Here is a 20,049-nt window from a genome sequence, read left to right as displayed (position 1 = left end):
CCCGACTGTTTATCCCAGATGTACAAGAGGCTGTCCTGGTGGCCAGCCGCCATAGTCATTAGCGGCAGCTGGCCCTTACAGGGCGGGCAACAACGGCAGGCTTTTGTGCCCCACTGCTGGTGGTAGAAACACCACTGTTCGCTGGCCTCTGTGTTGTGTGCGCCCCCCTGCCGGACCTGGTCTGGTCCGCTGTTGGGTGCATGACCTGGTAACCTGACCAACGGACGCCACGCTCTCCCTCCTGGCTTTCCACAGCATGTCTGCCCGGGGCTGCCAGCTTCTAGGGGTCGCTGAAATCTGCGTCGGCCAGCAGCAGATGTACGTCCTCAGGCAGTTGCTCTAGGAACGCTTGCTCGAACATGAGGCAGGGCTTGTGTCTGTCAGCCAGGGACAGCATCTCATTCATCAATGCTGACGGCAGTCTGTCTGCCAAACCGTCCAGGTTAAGCACATGGGCAGCTCCCTCACACCGTGACAGGCCAAAGGTCTCAATGAGTAGTGCTTTGAATGCTTCATATATGCCTTCTTCCGGGGGCGACTGTATGAAATCCGCAACCTGGGCGGCTGTCTCCTGGTCAAGGGCACTCACCACGTGATAGTAACGCGTGGAATCAGAAGAGATCTGCTGAATCTGGAACTGGGCTTCTGCTTGACTAAACCACACGCGTGGTCGCAGTGTCCAGAAAGTCAGCAGGTTTAGCGAAACTGTGTGAACAGATGTAGAGTTGGTCATCTTTGATCCAAATTCCATTTGGATCGTTGGGGTCACCAACGTAGCGATGTGCTACACAGCGCTGAAATAACGACACACAGTCGGTAAGCCAATTCGAGACTAGTTTATTCAAACTTCGCGGCACTGGCATTTAATCCCTTGCGCCCGCCCTCTCTGAGTGGAAATGACGTCAGAGGTGCATTACCAAAGTCTCTCCCCGCGCGCTGGCTATTTGTGAGCCGGTTCACCTGCGCAGAGTGGATCGCGACAACTGCTTCATTAATCTGAGGTTATTCCAAACAAAATACACATGTATCCCACTTCATGAATTTTCTCTTTACACCACTTCGCTTTTACAAAAGATCTAAATTAGTAACCTGTTTTTGCATTACTAAGACGATTTTTGCTTTCACGAAAAATTTTCCCATATAAATTAATGGTTCTTCGCTTTACGCCATTTCGGCTTAAGAAATGTTTCATAGGAACGCTCTACCTTTGTGGGGGGGGGGGGGGCCCGGGAGAAACACCTGTATAGTTTACTACTGAAGAACTCCTAAAGTTGCTTTCTATTTATATAATTACCTGCTAGAAGGTCTTGCCTGTAACATCAATTGCACTTTTTTCCCCATAGATGTTGCCTGGCCTGCTGAGTTCCTCCAGCACTTTGTGTGTGTTGCTTGGATTTCCAACATCTGAAGATTTTCTATTTTGTTACATGATTATTTTAACTTTTTCAGTGCTTTCTTTAAATTGACCTTATGTCCCATTAGACAGAAGCAGAGCTTGGCCATTCAGCCCATCTAGTCTACTCCATCATGGCTGATTTATTATTCCCCATTCTCTTGCCTTCTTCCCATACCTAAAACCTAGCAACCTCCACTTTAAATATACTCAAGGATTTACCAATCTATGGCTGAAGAGATTCCTCCTCAGCTCTGTTCCAAATGAATGCCCTTGCATTCCGAGGCTGTGCCTTCTGGTCCGAGACTCTCCTACTGTAGGAAACATCTTCTTCACATCCACTCTATCTTGGCCTTACAATATTTCAATAGGTTTCACAAAGATCTCCCCCATCCCCTATTCTAAACTCCACAGACTACATCCCAGAGCCTTCAAATGCTCCTCATACAGTAACCCTTTCATTCCTATTATCATTCTTGTGAACCTTCTCTGGACCCCCTCTAATGTCACTACATCCTCTTAGATAAGGGATACAAAACTGCTCACAATAGTCTAAGTGTGACTTGACCAATGCTTTATAAAGCCTCAGCATTACATCCTTGCTTTTATATTCTAGTCCTATTAAAATGAATGCTCACTTTGCATTTGCCTTGCTTAACACCATCTCAACCTTCAAGTTAACCTTTAGGGAATCAATAGACAATAGACAATAGGTGCAGAAGTAGACCATTCGGCCCCTCGAGTCTGCACCGCCATTCTGAGATCATGGCTGATCATTCACTATCAATACCCAGTCCCTGCCTTGTCCCCATATCCCTTGATTCCCCTATCCATCAGATATCTATCCAGCTCCTTTTTGAAAGCATCCAGAGAATTGGCCTCCACCGTCTTCCGAGGCAGTGCATTCCACACCTCCACAACTCTCTGGGAGAAGAAGCTCTTCCTCAACTCTGTTTTAAATAACTGACCTCTTATTCTCAATCCATGCCCTCTGGTATTGGACTCTCCCAACATCTGGAACATATTTCCTGCCTCAATCCTATCAAATCCTTTAATTATCTTAAACGTTTCAATCAGATCCCCTCTCAATCTCCTCAATTCCAGCGTGTACAAGCCCAATCTCTCCAATCTCTCTGCGTAAGACAGCCCTGCCATCCCAGGAATCAACCTAGTGAATCTACGCTGCACTTCCTCAATTGCCAGAATGTCCTTCCTTAAACCTGGAGACCAAAACTGTACACAATATTCCAGGTGTGGTCTCACCAGGGCCCTGTACAAATGCAAAAGAACATCCTTGCTCTTGTATTCAATTCCCCTTGTAACAAAGGCCAACATTCCATTTGCCCTCTTCACTGCCTGTTGCACTTGCTCATTCACCTTCATTGACTGGTGAACTAGGACTCCTAGGTCTCTTTGCATTTCTCCCTTACCTAACTCGACACCGTTCAGACAATACTCTGCCCTCTTGTTCCAGCTTCCAAAGTGGATAACTTCACATTTATTCACATTGAATGACATCTGCCAAGTATCTGCCCACTCACTCAGCCTATCCAAGTCTCCCTGTATTCTCCTAACGTCCTCTTCGCATGTCACACTGCCACCCAGTTTAGTATCGTCAGCAAACTTGCTGATATAGTTTTCAATGCCCTCATCTAAATCATTGACATCAATTGTAAAGAGCTGTGGTCCCAATACAGAGCCCTGTGGTACCCCACTAGTCACCTCCAGCCAGTCTGAGAAACAGCCATTCACTGCTACCCTTTGCTTTCTATCTGCCAACCAGTTTCCTATCCATGTAGAAACCCTGCCCCCAATGCCATGAGCTCTGATTTTACTCACCAATCTCCTATGTGGCACCTTATCGAATGCCTTCTGAAAATCTAGGTACACAACATCTACTGGCTTACCCTCGTCTAACATCCTTGTTACACCCTCAAAAAACTCCAACAGATTAGTCAAGCATGATTTGCCCTTGGTAAATCCATGCTGGCTCGGCCTAATCCTATTTCTGCCATCTAGATGTGCCACTACTTCGTCCTTAATAATGGACTCAAGCATCTTCCCCACGACTGACGTTAGGCTAACAGGGCCATAGTTCTCCGTTTTCTCCTTCCCTCCCTTCTTGAAAAGTGGGACAACATTAGCCACTCTCCAATCTTCAGGAACTGATCCTGAATCTAAGGAACATTGGAAAATTATTACCAATGCATCCGCAATTTCCTGAGCCACCTCTTTTAGAACCCTCGGATGCAGACCATCTGGACCTGGGGATTTATTAGCCTTCAGTCCTACCAGTCTACTCATCACAGTTTCTTTCCTAATGTCAATCTGTCTCAATTCCTCTGATATCTTATGACCCTGGCCCATCCATACATCTGGGAGATTGCTTGTGTCCTCCCTGGTGAAGACAGATCTAAAGTATGCAATAAATTCTGTTGCCATTTCCCTGTTTCCCATAACAATTTCTCCCAATTCATTTTTCAAGGGGCCAACATTGTTCTTAACTATCTTCTTTCTCTTCACATAGCTAAAAAAGCTTTTGCTATCCCCTTTTATATTCCTGGCTAGACTGAGCTCATACCTGATTTTTTCTCTCCATATTGCTTTTTTAGTTAAGATCTGCTGTTCCTTAAAACTTTCCCAATCATCTGTATTCCCACTCATCTTAGCCCTGTCATACTTCTTTTTCTTTAATGCTATACAATCTCTGACTTCCTTTGTCAACCACTGTGGCCCCTTCCCCCTCTTTGAATCCTTCCTTCTCATTGGAATGAACTGCATTTGCATCTTTTGTATTATGCCCAAGAATATCTGCCACTGCTGATCCACTGTCTTTCCTGCCAGGGCATCCACCCATTTAACTTTGGCCAGCAAATCCCTCATGGCTCCATAGTCTCATTTAATTGCAACACTGACACCTCTGATCTGCCCCTATCCCTCTCAAATTGTAGATAAAAACTTATCATGTTATGATCACTACTTCCTAATGGCTCCTTTACTTCAAGATCACTTATCAATTCCTGTTCATTACCCATCACCAAGTCCAAAATAGCCTCGTTCCTGGTTGGCTCAAGCACAAGCTGTTCCAAAAATACATCCCTTAGACACTCCACAAACTCCCTATCCTGGGGTCCAGCACCTACCTGATTCTCCCAGTCCACCTGCATGTTGAAATCTCCCATAACGACTGCATTACCTTTAGCACATGCCAATGTTAACTCCCTAATCAACTTGTACCCAATATCCACGCTACTGTTTGGGGGCCTGTACACAACACCCATTAGGGTCTTTTTACCCTTACTGTTCCTCAGCTCAATCCACACAGACTCTACTTCCCCGTTCCCAAGTCACCTCTTGCTAAGGACTGAATCTCATTCCTCACCAACAGGGCTACCCCACCCCCTCTTCCCATATTTCTGTCTCTACGATAGCACGTATACCCTGGTACACTCAATTCCCAGGCCTGATCCCCTTGCAGCCATGTCTCCGTTATCCCAACAATATCGTAGCTCCCCATTTTCATCTGAGCTTCAAGCTCATCTGTCTTATTTCTGACACTACGCGCATTCAAGTATAGAATTCTTAGCCCATTCCTCCTCTCTTTGCTTAAAACACTGTCTACTGTACCTAACCCAGCTCCTCGAACTTCCATCGGGCAAATTGCACCCTGAATTTTGATGACCTTCTCAAGATCACCCAAACCTTGTACACATTTAACCCCATGCACCTTCTGACCAACCCTCTGGATCTGGATCCCTGCCCCCTGCACATCTAGTTTAACCCCCCCCCCCACCCCCGAGCAGCACTGGCAAATACTCCTGCAAGAATGTTAGTACCCCTCCGGTTCAGATGTAGACCATCCCTTCGAAACAGATCCCAATGTCCCTGGAACAAAGACCAATTATCCAAAAACCTGAACCCTTCCTTCCTGCACCATGCTCTCAGCCTCGTATTAATGTGCATAATCATTCTATTCTTCACCTCACTCGCACGTGGCACAGGTAGCAATCCCGAGATTGTCACCCTGGAGGTCCTGCCTTTCAGCTTCACTCCTAACTCCCTGAACTCTCTAAGCAGGACCCCCTCACTCACCTTACCTACATCATTGGTCCCTACATGGACCACTACATCTGGGTTCATGCCCTCACTCTCAAGAATAGCCTGCACCCGATCTGAGATGTCCCAGACCCTGGCACCAGGGAGGCAACATACCATCCGAGACTCCCGATCTGCCCCACAAGATCTCCTATCTGCCCCCCTAACTATAGAGTCCCCTAAAACTATCGCTCTCTTCTCTTCCCTCCTCCCCTTTCTAGTTGAGGGTTCAACCTCTGTGCCAGAGGCAGGACCACTACAACTCATTCCTGGTAGGTCATCCCCATCAACAGTATCCAGTACGGTATATTGTTAATGGGAATGGCCGCAGGGGTGCTCTGCTCTCTCTGCCTGCTCCCCCTGCCTCTCTGGACCGTCACCCATCTGCCTACTTCTTGGTTTTTTGGTGTGACTACCTCCTGATAACTCCTATCTATCTCTGCCTCCACCTCCCGAATGATCCGTAGTTCATCCAGCTCCTGCTCCAACTCCCTAACTCGGTCTGATAGGAGCTGCAGCTGGACGCACCTTTTGCAGGTGTGGTCATCAGGGACAACTGTGTTGACCCTGACCTCCCACATACTGCATACGGAGCACCCCACTGCTCTGACTGTCTCCCCCATACCTGAACTGGATTAATAGAATGTCTAAAAAGCACCTAGCGACCTTACCTTCTTCCCCTCAGCGAGCAATCACGCAAGCTTACCGAAGTCCCCTTACGCCGAAGCCCACTTAGCCAAAGCCCAGGACTCTGCTTCCACGGACTCCGCTGCCCGCTCTGAAAAGAAGTCCTGCCTTTTAAAGTGCGCGCTCGACGCTGACGTCACTCGCGCCTGCGCAGTTCCCCCTCCTCCACAGGTATTGACCAGGTAGGCTTAAATCCTACGTACACGGTCGTATTCTCTGAGCTCCCAGCTGAATCACAAGCTGTAACTTGCTCCCGATTCAAATGACCACTCTGAAAAGAAGTCCTGCCTTTTAAAGTGCGCGCTCAACGCATCCCTAAGAAATTTTGGATTCTTGGAAGGGAATCTTGAAACAAGAGAGACTGTAGATGCTGGAAATCTTGAGCAATATAGACAAAATGCTGGAGGAACTCATCAGGTCTGGTTGTATCTACGGAGGGAAATAAACAGTTGATGTTTTGAGCTGAGACACCTCATCAGGAATCAGGTTTCAGGTCTCACCCTGAAAGGTGAACTGTATAATTCTCTCCATAGATGCTCCCTGACCTGCTGAGTTCCTCCAGCGTTTTGTATGTGTTGAATCAGCCATTATCGTATCTTATCTTTTGACATTCCTCCTCTGGCCAGATTGATGAGAGTATCAGGACAACTGAACAGTTATTCTTTCCACAACCATTACTTAGTTGTATGCACACCAATGAGCATTCTTCATAATGCTTTTCGTAACTTCCACCAGTTTCCATGCAAAGGTGATCAAACTAACATGCAGTTTCATTTAGGGACTTTTGATTGGAAGTCTCAAGTTCAGCTCTGAAGAAAAATGGGAAATTCATTTGCTGAGTGTTTAAATGCAGTTGCTCTATCCTTCAGACTACCCTTCTGCAGCTAACAGGCCAAATAGGCACATGCACTCAAACAATACTACTTGAAGACAGATGTTAGCAAAAATTCCAGGAATACATTACTTTCTATTTTATGATGCAGGTCAGAGAAGCACAGAAGTGCAGAGAAATTGTGAAGAGCAACAAGAGAAAAATGCTGGCTACATAACAACAAATTTAAAATCAAGTGACAGAAAGTGAACCCAAAATCTCTGCAGCTCATGACCCAACTCCTTCACACACCAAAGCATTTCCGCAATGTACAAAGCATTAGTCAGGAATGCTTGCGTGGCCCCTCTTAGAAAACGCAGCATGATTGAGGTCATAGCAGTTGTTTGATAAGCATCTCATCATCTACCCTAAACATTCATTTCCTCTACCACCAGCACAGAGTGATTGCAGTGTGCTAAATGCAAATCCACAGCACTTATCAAGCCCAAGCAAAAAAAAGAGAAGCACTACCACACTTGCATCTCCCCTCCAAGTTACACAGCATTATTATTTGGAAATGTATCACCCTTCATCGCGGCTAGGTCAAAATCCTAGAATCTTATCAAACAAAATGGTGGAAGTATCTTCACCAGAGGGGCTACAGTAATTTATCACCACCTTCTCAAGGTGAATTAAGGATGGGTAATCAATGCTGCCCAGGTCCTTAAAAGGTCAAAGAAACTGGAATTAAAGTCATACAACACATCAGATCCATGACAATCGTTTTGGCCTTATTTCCATTATTCCCATTTGCCTGCTTTGATATTTGTATGTCAATCTAAATATCTCAAGCAGAAATTGCATCCAATTTCTCTGCCTTCTTGGCAGCACATCCCAGATGACAACCATTGGGTGGAATAAAGATACATTAATGTACATATACAAGCAGTGGCTGTTGCCCAGAACTCATTGCCCATGCAACTCATTTTATTTATAGGTACAGTGCAGAACAGACTGTTTCCAGCCCAGTAACCTGCCTGTTTAACCCAGGCCTAATCACAGGACAATTTACAATGACCAATTAACCTTCTAACATGAACACCTTTGGTCTGTGGGAGGAAACTGGAGCACCCAGAAGAAACCCACACCATCACAGGAAAATATACAACCTCCTTAAAGACAGCACTGTGCTGTGACGCCAATGACATGAGTGATATAAAAAAATGTTATGCAGTTACTCAAGAGCATTTTTAGGAGTAAATACAGTACAATTTGCAGTTAGTACATTCAGAAGCTATTCTGTGCTGGTGGTAGAGGAAATGACCTTTGAAGAAAATGTTCTGTGAATTTACACACAAGATCTTACGTAATTCAAGATAATTACCTTTTTGTTTACTATCAATTGAAGGATAGATATTATCCAAGGTAAAGGGATTACAATTCTTTGGTTTCATGCAAGCTTGCTGTTGCATCATCACTCATAAGCTGATCTATCTCACTCCTGTACATTTCCTTTTATCTGAGATTTTACTAACAACAGCATTGTCTTCTATGAATCTTAAATAGTGTTTGAGCCGTGCTCAGTCACACAATCATAAATGTAGAATAGAGCAAAGCAGTGGCCTAAGCACTTTGTTCTTGAGGAGAGATGATCCGTACTGACTGCGGTCTTCCATTGAGGAAGTCAATGATCCAGCTACAGAGACCCAGGTTTAGAAATTGGTGATTAAATACTGACGCGGTGATATTTTGAATGCCAAGCTGCAACTGATAAACAGCAGCCCATTTTCCAGGTGCTCAAAAGCAGAGAAGAGAGCTAGTGTGATTGCCTCGAATGCAGACATGTTATGGAGGTAAGGCAAATTGCAATGGGTCTAGGTCCCTGTTCAAGTAGGAGTTAATTTTAGCGATACCCAACCCTTTACAATAAACGTACAAGATTTCTACAAAATACAAAGCACAACTAACAAGTTTAAAATAAATGATTGGTTTACATGTCCCTGAATACTAGTTATTGGCACATATTTGACCATTAGAAATAATTTTATTCTAATAACAAGACTGTATTTGTCTTCTATTTTCAGATTTCTCATAGCTTCTAGTCAATAAATTTGAAAGTAGTCATAACTAATCCATTTGAAAACAGAAACAAAACTACAGTATATACATCTGGGAACAAGCTTTCAAATGCCACGCATTCAACCTTAGGAATTTATCACCCTAAAACTTCATGCTTCTGTTTCCCTTTTAAAGGCACTACTTACAAGTTACAACCTCTAACTAAGCTTTTCATTACTTCTAATACCTCAAGTAGCCTGGTGCAATACTGTTTTAAAACTCTACAGTGAAGTGCAAAGGATTATGTTAATTATGCTAAAATGTATAAATGTAAGCTGCTGTTGATAAACTAGGCATCATATTTTAGCTGGCCCTCAATAACGGGAATCTCATTTCAACCAGTGTTCAACTCATTTCTAGAACATCTTAATCTCTATGCTACTTATATCACTGTAATCAACCACTTCAGTACATTTCAAATATTAAACAAAATTATTGTGATGATTATCCATCTATCTGCTGAGCAAAGAGATTCAAATCAGTTCTGCCATCAGCAACGCGTTTTACCATCATTGAAAGTCCTTCAGAAGCAAATTAATTTACCCTCAGGACAACCATATATCACAACAGAATGAATAATATTCACTCATTACTTTGATAAGTACATTAATTCTTTGTTGGAAGGTGGCAATTGAGATTGCCATAATTGGTAGTGCATTCTCCAAATTACATTATAACTATTTCATTAATCACTAAATAGCTTTACTATTCACAAAATCAATTATAAGTGAATAAAATTAGACATATTTGGGCAAGTTAAAATGCTGTAATTAGCACTTCACATGCATGACGTTGCAGCAAATGTCATTTACATAACAATTTTAACATATAAAGACTCTCCAAGGAACTTTTAAAATCATTTAAACATGTTAATATTTAGTGCTAGTAATACTGTATTCCCGTACTTAAGCAAGGATATACAGTACAATAAATTGCTAAACTACAATTAAATAATTTCTGTGGTATACTGAATAGATATGAAGTTTCAAACACATTCACAAAGACTAAGTTTAACTTCCGATCCGCTCCCTTTGGCAAATTCCTTCCTTGTTAAATAATATCAAGCCAAAAAGCACCCATTCTGAAACATCTATTCGAGTTTTCAAAGGAAATGTTAACAAAATAAAACAATTACAGGATATTTTAACCGTTCCCTACAAAGTCTTCATTATAAAACTAATTACACATAGTAAGTAAGCTACTGGAAAATACGAGAAAATTAGTTTCATAAGGGACTAACTTCAGCAGCGCAGCTAAAAATATATACTCAAAATTGCACATTTCTCCAAATAACGAAATTTTGTCTGTGGTACGCATTTAACAAAAGTTTGACAGTTAAGTAGTCTTAGAAGTTACGAATAAATTACAATGAAATGTGTGGGCTTAATTGAGGCTGTGCACTCATTTCTTTTAGGAAAATCCCCTAAATGTCTGGAGGACCGAAGTAAAACATCAGTAACAGAAAACTATTCCGGCGGCAAGGAGTAAAATGTCTTCCAAAATCCTGTTTACGTCTGTGCTTACGCAAACTGCTATCTTTCTCTCCCCCTCCTCAACCACACGAGAGCAGAGGCCTCTGCAAAGGATTTTTTTTCGCAGAACTCAGGAATTTACTTCGGGCCTCTCTCACTTGACTTGCCCGATTTCCTACCACACTCAAAATCTTACCTTCCAAGTAACAGCTGGATGAAGCAGACAGCGTCTTTCTTGATTTACACCCCACCAGCTTACGACAGATCTCCAGCATTTTCATTTGTTAAACTTCAATTCAAATTGTTTTTCTTTCGTCCCCTTTTTCTTTTCAAAAATAGTTTCCCAGGTCCGGTAAAAAAAATCCAATTTCAACGTCCCCCCCAGGATTGGCAGCTTCAAATGCAGAAGCTGCAGAAAAGGTCTGGGGTGGGGGGGACAACTGCTTTAAGATTTTTTTTCAGTCGGGTCTGAAACTTAGCGAACACACGCCGCACCCATTCTTGTTTTCTTGTAGCATCAATTCAAATCCTATGAGTGTTCTCGTGGAGACTTAGTTTCTTGAAGCGGCGGAGAAACCGGGCAGGACATACAAGCCTGCTCCCCACCCCACGTACACACACCCCCAACACCGGGAGACTCGCTTACGCTCCGCTACCAACAACGAAGGCCTTTGAAGCTCCTGCCTGGCTTCCATCGGTGACATCAGCAGACTGGAGCCACCCACACTTGCTCTCATAATCCAGCCCAAGCCCGGCCTCGTTACTGTTGCGTTTCTGGTCTTTACCCGCTCGCAAATTACGCGCGGGAGGAAGTAAACACTAAACACGAGAGCATACACTTATACTTACTACCTCAAGTTGTAACAGAAAAGCCAATTATAAAAGACAAACACAAAGGATTTCGCAGATGCTGGAAACCCAGAGCAGCACACGCAAAATGTTGGAGGAATTTAGCAGGTCAGATAGCAAGTGGACAAACAGTCGACGTTTCGGACAGATACTCTTCATCAGACTGATTAATTATCAACATCCTACATCTACCCTAATTGCTTTTAACCAGCGGGTTATTGAGATCAGAAAGCATTAACTGATGAGTTCCTGGGAACAGATTCAATGGTATCAATGGTTTCTGCCCTTTTCCCCCTCTCGGGCAATGAGCTCCCGACACCAAACATTTTCTGGGTCATTATTTCCCCTAATCTTCTCTTTAACCATTCTACTGAATTATTTTAGATCCATGTTCTTTAACCCCCCCCCCCCACCCCACCCTTATCTCAGATGTTCACCTTTCTGCTACAGTTCAATTACCACTATTTGACTTGAAAATATCTGGTTGCTAATCACACACAATGACATGTGAAAATAGCTTTTAAAAAGCTATCCACTGTTTGCAGCAGTGTGGGTAGTAACAAAGATATGAATTCTTTTTCAAAAAAGTATGGCCCTATTAACGATCTCATCATGCACGCACCTTTTGCACTAGATTCCTTCTCATAATATGGAGTACTCAAAATATTTTATTGCAACATAAACTAGTATGTGTAAAATATTTTTTGGAACAAATCTTAAGTGTGAAATGGCTCATTTTGGTAAATCAAATATGATGGCAGAAACATAGAAAATAGATGCAGGATTAGGCCATTTGGCCCTTCGAGCCTGCACCACCATTCAGTATGATCATGGCTGATCATCCAACTCAGAACCCTGTACCTGCTTTCTCTCCATACCCCCCCCCCCCCCGCGATCCCTTTAGCCACAAGGGCCATATCTAACTCCCTTTTTAGCCAATGAACTGGCCTCAACTGTTTCCTGTGGCAGAGAATTCCACAGATTCACCACTCTCTGTGTGAAGAAGTTTTTCCTCATCTCGGTCCTAAAAGGCTTCCCCTTTATCCTTAAACTGTGACCCCTCGTTCTGGACTTCCCAATATTGTATTAATGAAAATAGAATTAATGGTAAGACTCATGGCAGTGTGGAGGATCAGAGGGATGACACTCAAAGCTGCTGCGCAGGTTGACTCTGTGGTTAAGAAGGCATATGGTGTATTAGCCTTCACCAATCGTGGAACTGAATTTAGGAGCCAAGAGGTAATGTTGCAGCTATATTGGACCCTGGTATTATTCGTAAGGCCAGTGATATTGTGGAGGTGGAACTGGACTCTGACGGTGGTGTCTGAAAAGAGGATGCTGTCCAAGTTGCATGCCATCTTGGACAATGACTCCCATCCACTCCATAATGTACTGGTTAGGCACATGAGTACATTCAGCCAGAGACTCATTCCACCAAGATGTAACACTGAGCATCATAGGAAGTCATTCCAACCTGTGGCCATCAAACTTTACAACTCCTCCCTTGGAGTGTCAAACACCCTGAGCCAATAGGCTGGTCCTGGACTTATTTCCACTTGGCACGATTAACTTATTATTTAATTATTTATGGTTTTACATTGTTATATTTCTTCACTATTCTTGGTTGGTGCGGCTGTAATGAAATCCAAATTCCCTTGGGATCAATAAAGTATGTCTGTCTGTATGTCAGACCCCACTTGGCTTATTGTGCTCAGTTCTGGTCGCCTCACTACAGGAAGGATGTGGAAGCCATAGAAAGGGTGTAGAGGAGATTTACAAAGATGTTGCCTGGATTGGGGAGCATGCCTTATGAGAATAGGTTGAACTCGGCCTTTTCTCCTTGGAGCGACGGAGGATGAGAGGTGGCCTGCGAGGCTTTTTCCCAGGGCTGAAATGGTTGTCACAAGAGAACACAGGTTTAAGATTCTGGGGAGTAGATACAGAGGAGATGTCAGGGGTAAGTTTTTTACTCAGTGAGTGGTGAGTGCATGGAATGGGCTGCCGGCAACGGTGGTGGAGGCGGATACGATAGGGTCTTTTAAGAGACTTTTGGATAGGTACATAGAGCTTAGAAAAATAGAGGGATATAGGTAAGCCTAGTAATTTCTAAGGCAGGGACATGTTCGGCATAACTCTGTGGGCTGAAGGGCCTGTATTGTGCTGTAGGTTTTCTATGTTTCCCAGAAATACTATTAAACAGATTGATTCTACACCCAGTGGCATTTTATCAGGTACACCAGCTCAATAATGCAAATATCATGCAGCAGCAACTCAATGCCTGAAAGCATGCAGACATGGTTAAGAGGTTCAGTTGTTACTCAGACCAACTATTAGAATGGGGAAGTAATCTGATCTTTGATTGTTGGTGCCAGATGGGGAGGTTTCAATATCTCAGAAATTGCTGACCTCCTGGGATTTCCACACACCAGGAGTGATAAACAAAAAAAAGCATCCAGTGGACAGCAGTTCTGAGGGCAAAAATGCCTCGTCACTGAGAGGGAATGGGTGGACTGGTTCAAGTTGACAGGAAGGCAACAGTAACGCCAATGACCATATGTTACAACAGTGGTGTGCAGAAGAGCATCTCTGCATGCACAACATGTTGAACCTTGAAGTGGACCATTTTTGAACCTTGAAATGGACCAAATGCACAACAGCAGGGGACCATTTTTGTGGCCATTTTATTAGGTATACTCCTATACCTAATAAAGAGGTCACGGAGTGTACGCCACAAAAGGAGATTTTGGGGGCAGATAAAACAATACAGTGTGCTTTATGAGTCACTGATATAATGGTAAAGAACATAAAAGATTTCTGCTGCTTAAGGCTCAATATCATGATGTAACAATATAAACTGATGAGAGAAGCAGAATCTAAATAAAGATCAAGGTAATTGGAAAGAGTTGAGGTAAGACTTCTTTAACTGGGGCCATAACAGCTGAACATAGGACTACCAATGGTACAAAATTAAAACTTCTGAGGACTTCAAAGTTGGAGGAGTGCCTGAAGGAATCTCAAAGGCCTGATGGGCTGAATGTGGTTACCAAGAAATGGAACAGTGAATGCATGGAAGAATGGAAAAAAATTAAAACAAGGACAAGAGTTTTAAAATCCTTGCTAGGCTTAGCTGGGAGCCAATTGGAGATCAGAAAATACCATTACTAGGTGAACAGGACAGAGACTGCAGTGTTTTAAAGAGGTGAAGCTTTGCGTGCATTGGAATAGTCAGATTTAGTGGGTGAGAATTTCAACAGTAAACAGGCAGAGGTCAGGTGGAATTAGCAGAAATTGACAGTGGTAATTTTAGGCAAAGATGACATGAAAAAGTTACATACAACAGCATCACAGGTACATAGCATCATCCAAACAGCAATCACAAGAAAAAAATTTCCAAAAAATGTTCCCTGAAAGGGAACAGTTAAAGTTCAATACCATGGCAGAGCCAGTTTCACCTTACAATTTAATTTACTACATTAAATACACTTTCAAAAACTTTAATTTTGAATAATTTGCCAATTTCCTTCCCGTAATGAGCAATTCTCCACTTTTCATGCTTTGGCTGAGTAGTCAGGATAAAATCCAACAGATTTCAACAACAGCTGTCGATTCATTTCATGATCAGCCAGCAGGAAGTATGACTCAAGCAACATGAGGTGGCCAATAACGGTGTAGAACACCTCAGATCTTCCAGTCACCCAACAAGGAGCAGACCAAATTCATCCAAATAAGGTACTATGATCTCAGCAACAGGAAGCCATGTATTTAAACTATCTACTTCTGCCGGCATTCATCGCAGTTCTTCATCTGTTGCCGTTTTTGCTGTTTAAGTTTCACAGGCTATACTGTTGTGTAGGCAAACACAGCAGTCAATCTGCATACAGCAAGATCAAACAAACATGCAGTGCTACAACACTACAGAATTCATTTAACACAGCCCTGGAGGTTCAGTTTAGATAGTTTACCTAAATGCTGAAATGCTTAACAGAGACAAATGTGATGCCACACATTTATATGTACCAACAGTTTTAATTTTTAAAAAGTAGAAATAAGTTAAGCTGATTCGATAAGCAACATCTGCTCAGACTCGAGAGACTCCCAGCTCCATGACCACTCAAAGGGAGTGTTAATGAGAGTGAGGCCATGCACTGCGAGCATAAAGTTATGTCAAAAATAATTGGACTTCCTCTCTTACCTGAAAATGCACATATTCTCCCTTCTAATTAAGGCTAATGTCAGGAAGTACAAGAACTTGAAGAACTTTTATATTGCTGTGAAGGTCCTCTGAATTTAACTAAAGCTCTTCAAATGGATCAGAACCAGATCAACAACATATGACTTATTTTGTAGAGCAGTACAGTACAAAGCTATTAAAATCGATAAAATACAAGAAGATTGTGCAAAATAAGGAATAATGAGGTAGAGTTTGTGGAATTGTAGAAACTGATGGTGGAGGGGAGAAACTATTTCTAAATCATTGAGTGTGAGTCTTCAAGCTCCTGTATCTCCTTCCCTGATGGTAGCAGCAAAGAGAGAGACAGTGAGGGTCCTTAATGATGAATGTTGTCTTCTTCATGCACTGCCTCTTGAAGATGTCCTTGACGGTGAAGATGAAACTGGTCTATAACCCTCTGCAACCTCTTGTGATCTTGTGCATTGGAGGCTGTGATACAAGGCTGTGATGCAACCAGTCAGCACAGAATACCAGAATACGCTTCAACAAAGACCCATAGAAATTTGCAAATGTGTCTTCTTTGTGACTGCATCAATGTGTTTGCCCAGGATAGATCATCCAAGATATTGATACCCAGGAACCTGAAGCTGCTGACCCTCGATGAGGACAGCAGTGTGTTTTCCAGACTTCCCTTTCCTGAAATCCACAACCAATTCCTTGGTCTTTCTGACAATGAGTAAAAGGCTAATTCATCCCTTGCATATTCATCTCTAAGAATAGGAGAGTAGAAGAGTAGGAATGATTAAAAGTCAAATACAGAATTTGAGATACTTAAGAGATGAATTCTGGATAGCACCTCAACAATATCCTCTTATGACATTAAACCAGTTGTTGGATTTTTGGTGTCTAGCATTCACCACCTTGACAAAAACACAAATTAAAGAGTTCAGTCAACAAAGAGGTAACATTTAGCACTTCTAAAGTGTTTAGTATCAAAATTAGGGAGAAAGTAAAGAAACAGAGGCAAGGAAGGAATGAGAACACGTGAGGGAATAAAAATTTAGAAACTAAGAGGGAGGAAAGTGAAAAAACAGCTGGAGGGCGATGGAAATGGAGCAAAGTAATCATGAGCAACAGACACAAACATTACAGGAACTCAGCAGATCAGGCAGCATCTATGCAGGGGAAGAAACAGTCAATGTTTTGGGTCAAGGCCCTTCAAAGGATTGAAAAGGAAAGGGAAGAGAGGGTGCGAGGGGAGGAGTACAAGTTGGCAGGTGACAGGTGAAACAAGGCAAGGGGGAGTGGGGGGTGGATGCAAGAACAACGAGTCAGCTTACAGAGAGGAGGTGTAGTGGCTAATGGACTGGTACAGAGACAACAACCTGTCTCTGAATGTGAACAAAACAAAACAGATGGTTGTTGACTCAGGAGGGCATGGAGCGACCACTCCCCGCTGAACGTCGATGGCTCCTCGGTAGAGATTATTAAAAACGACAAATTTCTTGGTGTTCACCTGGTGCAAAATCTCACCTGGTCCCTCAACACTAGCTTCATAGCAAAGAAAGCCCAGCAGCGTCTCTACTTTCTGTGAAGGCTGAGGAAAGTCCATCTCCCACCCCCATCACATTCTACAAGGGTTGTATTGAGAGCATCCTGAGCAGCTGCATCACTACCTGGTTCGGAAATTGCACCATCTAGGATCGCAAGACCCTGCAGCGGATAGTGAGGTCAGCTGAGAAGATCATCAGGGTCTCTCTTCCTGCCATTACGGACATTTACACTACATGCTGCATCCACAAAGCAAACAGCATTATGAAGAACCCCACACACCCCTCATACAAACTCTTCTCCCTCCTGCCATCTGGGAAAAGGCACTGAAGCATCCAGGCTCTCACGACCAGAAAACAGTTTCTTCCCCCAAGCTATCAGACTCCTCAATATCCAGAGCCCAGACTGACATCTTATTGCCCTATTGTCTTGTTTATTATTTGTTATAATGCCTGCACTGTTTTGTGCACTTTACGCAGTCCTGAGTAGGTCTGTAGTCTAGTGTAATTCCTTTTCTGTGTGTTGTTTTTACGTAGTTCAGTCTAGTTTTTGTACTGTGTCATGTAGCACCACGGTCCTGAAAAAACATTGACTCATTTTTACTATGTACTGTACCAGCAGTTATGGTCGAAATGACAATAAGAAGTAACTTGACTTGATGAATGAGAAGCTGGGAGGTGATAGTTGGAAGAGATAAAGGGCTGAAGGAGGAGGAATCTGATTGAAGAGGACAGGGGGCCATAAGAGAAAAGTGAGGAAGAACAGCACCAGAGGGCAGAGTTGGGCAAATGAGGAAAAAAGAAGAGTGGAGCCAAATTTGGGAAATGGAAAAAGAAAGAAGGGCTGGGGAGGGCGAAATTACCAAAAGTTAGAGAAATAAATGTTTATGCATACTGGCTGCTCAGATGTACTATGAGGTTTTGTTCCTCCATCCTGAGAGTGGCCTCAATGGATACAGTAAATGACCCTCCAGTGGTCCATGGTGCGATCTCCTCTACATTGGCAAGACCCAACACGGATTGAGAGACTTTCGTCAAATATCTTCACTCCGTCCACCACAAAAGACAGGTCTTCCCGGTGGCCACCCATTTCAATTTCACTTCCCAGTCCGACATGTTGATCTACAGCCTCCTTCACTGTCACAATTAAGCTACTCTAAGGTTGGCGAAGAAACAAATACCTCATATTCTGCCTGGATAGTCTCCAACCTGATAGCATGAACATTGATTTCTCTAACTTAGTAATTTCTCTCTTCCTCACATCTTTTTCCATTTGCCATTTTATTTACCCTCTCATCCCTCCTATTCTCACCTACCCATCACCTCCCTTTATTCCCTTTGTTCCATGGTCCACTGTCCTCTCTTATTAGACTCCTTCTTCAGCCTTTTACCTCTTTCACTACCCCTCCCAGATTTTTACTTCAGCCCCCTCACCCTTAACTGGTCTCACATATCACTTGCTAGTTTGTTCAACTTCTGGTTTAATTGCCATTTAACCATACATGAATAGCCAAAAGATACAGGGCTCCTTCAGGGCCAAGCAGCAAAACATGGTACCAACAGCACACAGCATGTTGCACATATATTCATGCCCCATTGTGTATTTAATGATTCATTGAAATGAGGAATGTAAGTATATTGTTTAAGCATTCCTTGTTTAAACAATTAATTATGGGTTATATGTAAAAGTACAGAAATGGCATGCATTATATGCCATGAGCCAGTGTCTCACTCAAAGTAAAACTAAGAACATACGTGAGTTAAGCAGTTTTATGTTTCCTTTCAATTTGCTTTTATGTTTTGGAGTTACAAAACATAACAGTGGCAACAAGAAAGTTTTAAACAAACCAAAGACAACTACATACCTGTTGAAGCACTGTGAGACGTTTGAACATTTTTAAAAAGGCAGAAAATAGACAAATTCACAGGTTCACAAACAGTGAGTAACAGTGGGAATAATCATAAAAAGAGCAGAAAAAGCTGAGTGACACATTTGAATACATCACTGACAGCTGGATAACTGGATTTTGTATACTGTGTGAATTCAGCAGCATTTTAAAGCAAATGGAATAGCCAGTGAGAAGCGGGTGTACATTTTGCTGAGTGCATTGGGTTTAAAAGCAAACAGTTTGCTTAGAAGTTTGACGGCTCCAACCAAATTAGCCAAAATGAAGTTTGCTGATATTGTGGAACATTCAAACCCAAGCCATTGTTGATTGCAAAACACTAAGCGGAATCAGAAGTCCATTTTGGTTTACGTAGCTGAATTGAAGAAATTGTCTGAGCATTTTCAGTTCAGTAATGGGCTCTGGAACATAACTTACATTTAAAACAACGGTTGGAATTGCACTATCAACAGAAACAGCAGAGATACAACTGAATTGCAGTGAGGAATAAAAGTGAGTGTGGACAAAATTGGGGAGTGCTGAGACCCTCACAGATTGAGCAGCTTGCCAGGCACTGTTCAGGATGCCAACACATTCAGAAGATGCCAAGAACAGCACCTCTCCATCCCTGGGAATAGCCTGCATTGCCCTTGCAGAGGAATCATGTCGATTTTGCTGGACCATTCATGGGCTCAAATTTTTTGGTGGTACTGCATGCAGCTACAAAGTGGCCATAAGTGTTCCCAATAGCCTGCACTATAGCCTCACACACTGTTGATGTGCTGAGAAGCTTCTTCTCAAGGACTGATGTTCCTGAACACTTGGTAAGTGACAATGGACCACGGTTTGTTGTGCAACAATTTCTGGCTGGAAAATGAATGGAATAAGATTCATTACATCTGCGCCACATTACCCAGCTACAAATAGCTTGGTGGAAAGGTTTGTTCAGTCAAAAGAATGCACTGGGAGCAATGTCAGCAGGACATACCACATTAACACTGAATCAGAAGCTCGCCA

General features: G+C 42.9%; 1 protein-coding gene across 2 annotated transcripts in view; it reads right to left on the bottom strand.

Annotated features, from left to right (window-relative positions):
- Positions 1 to 20,049, bottom strand: part of abl1 (c-abl oncogene 1, non-receptor tyrosine kinase) — a 169,061-nt gene that overhangs the window by 88,251 nt on the left and 60,761 nt on the right. The window contains exon 1 of one of the 2 annotated variants that reach the window (XM_059994106.1): positions 10,773 to 11,285. The exons of the other annotated variant lie outside the window; for it this stretch is intronic. Coding sequence (XP_059850089.1) covers positions 10,773 to 10,857 — 85 coding nt within the window. The 5' untranslated portion in view covers positions 10,858 to 11,285. Of the gene's footprint in view, positions 1 to 10,772; positions 11,286 to 20,049 lie in introns of those variants that run through there. 2 annotated transcript variants of the gene reach the window in all.

Source organism: Hypanus sabinus, chromosome 18 (assembly GCF_030144855.1).
Source record: "Hypanus sabinus isolate sHypSab1 chromosome 18, sHypSab1.hap1, whole genome shotgun sequence".
In the NCBI taxonomy this organism is placed as follows: Eukaryota; Metazoa; Chordata; class Chondrichthyes; order Myliobatiformes; family Dasyatidae; genus Hypanus; species Hypanus sabinus.
This window is presented reverse-complemented; position numbering and strand designations above follow the sequence as displayed.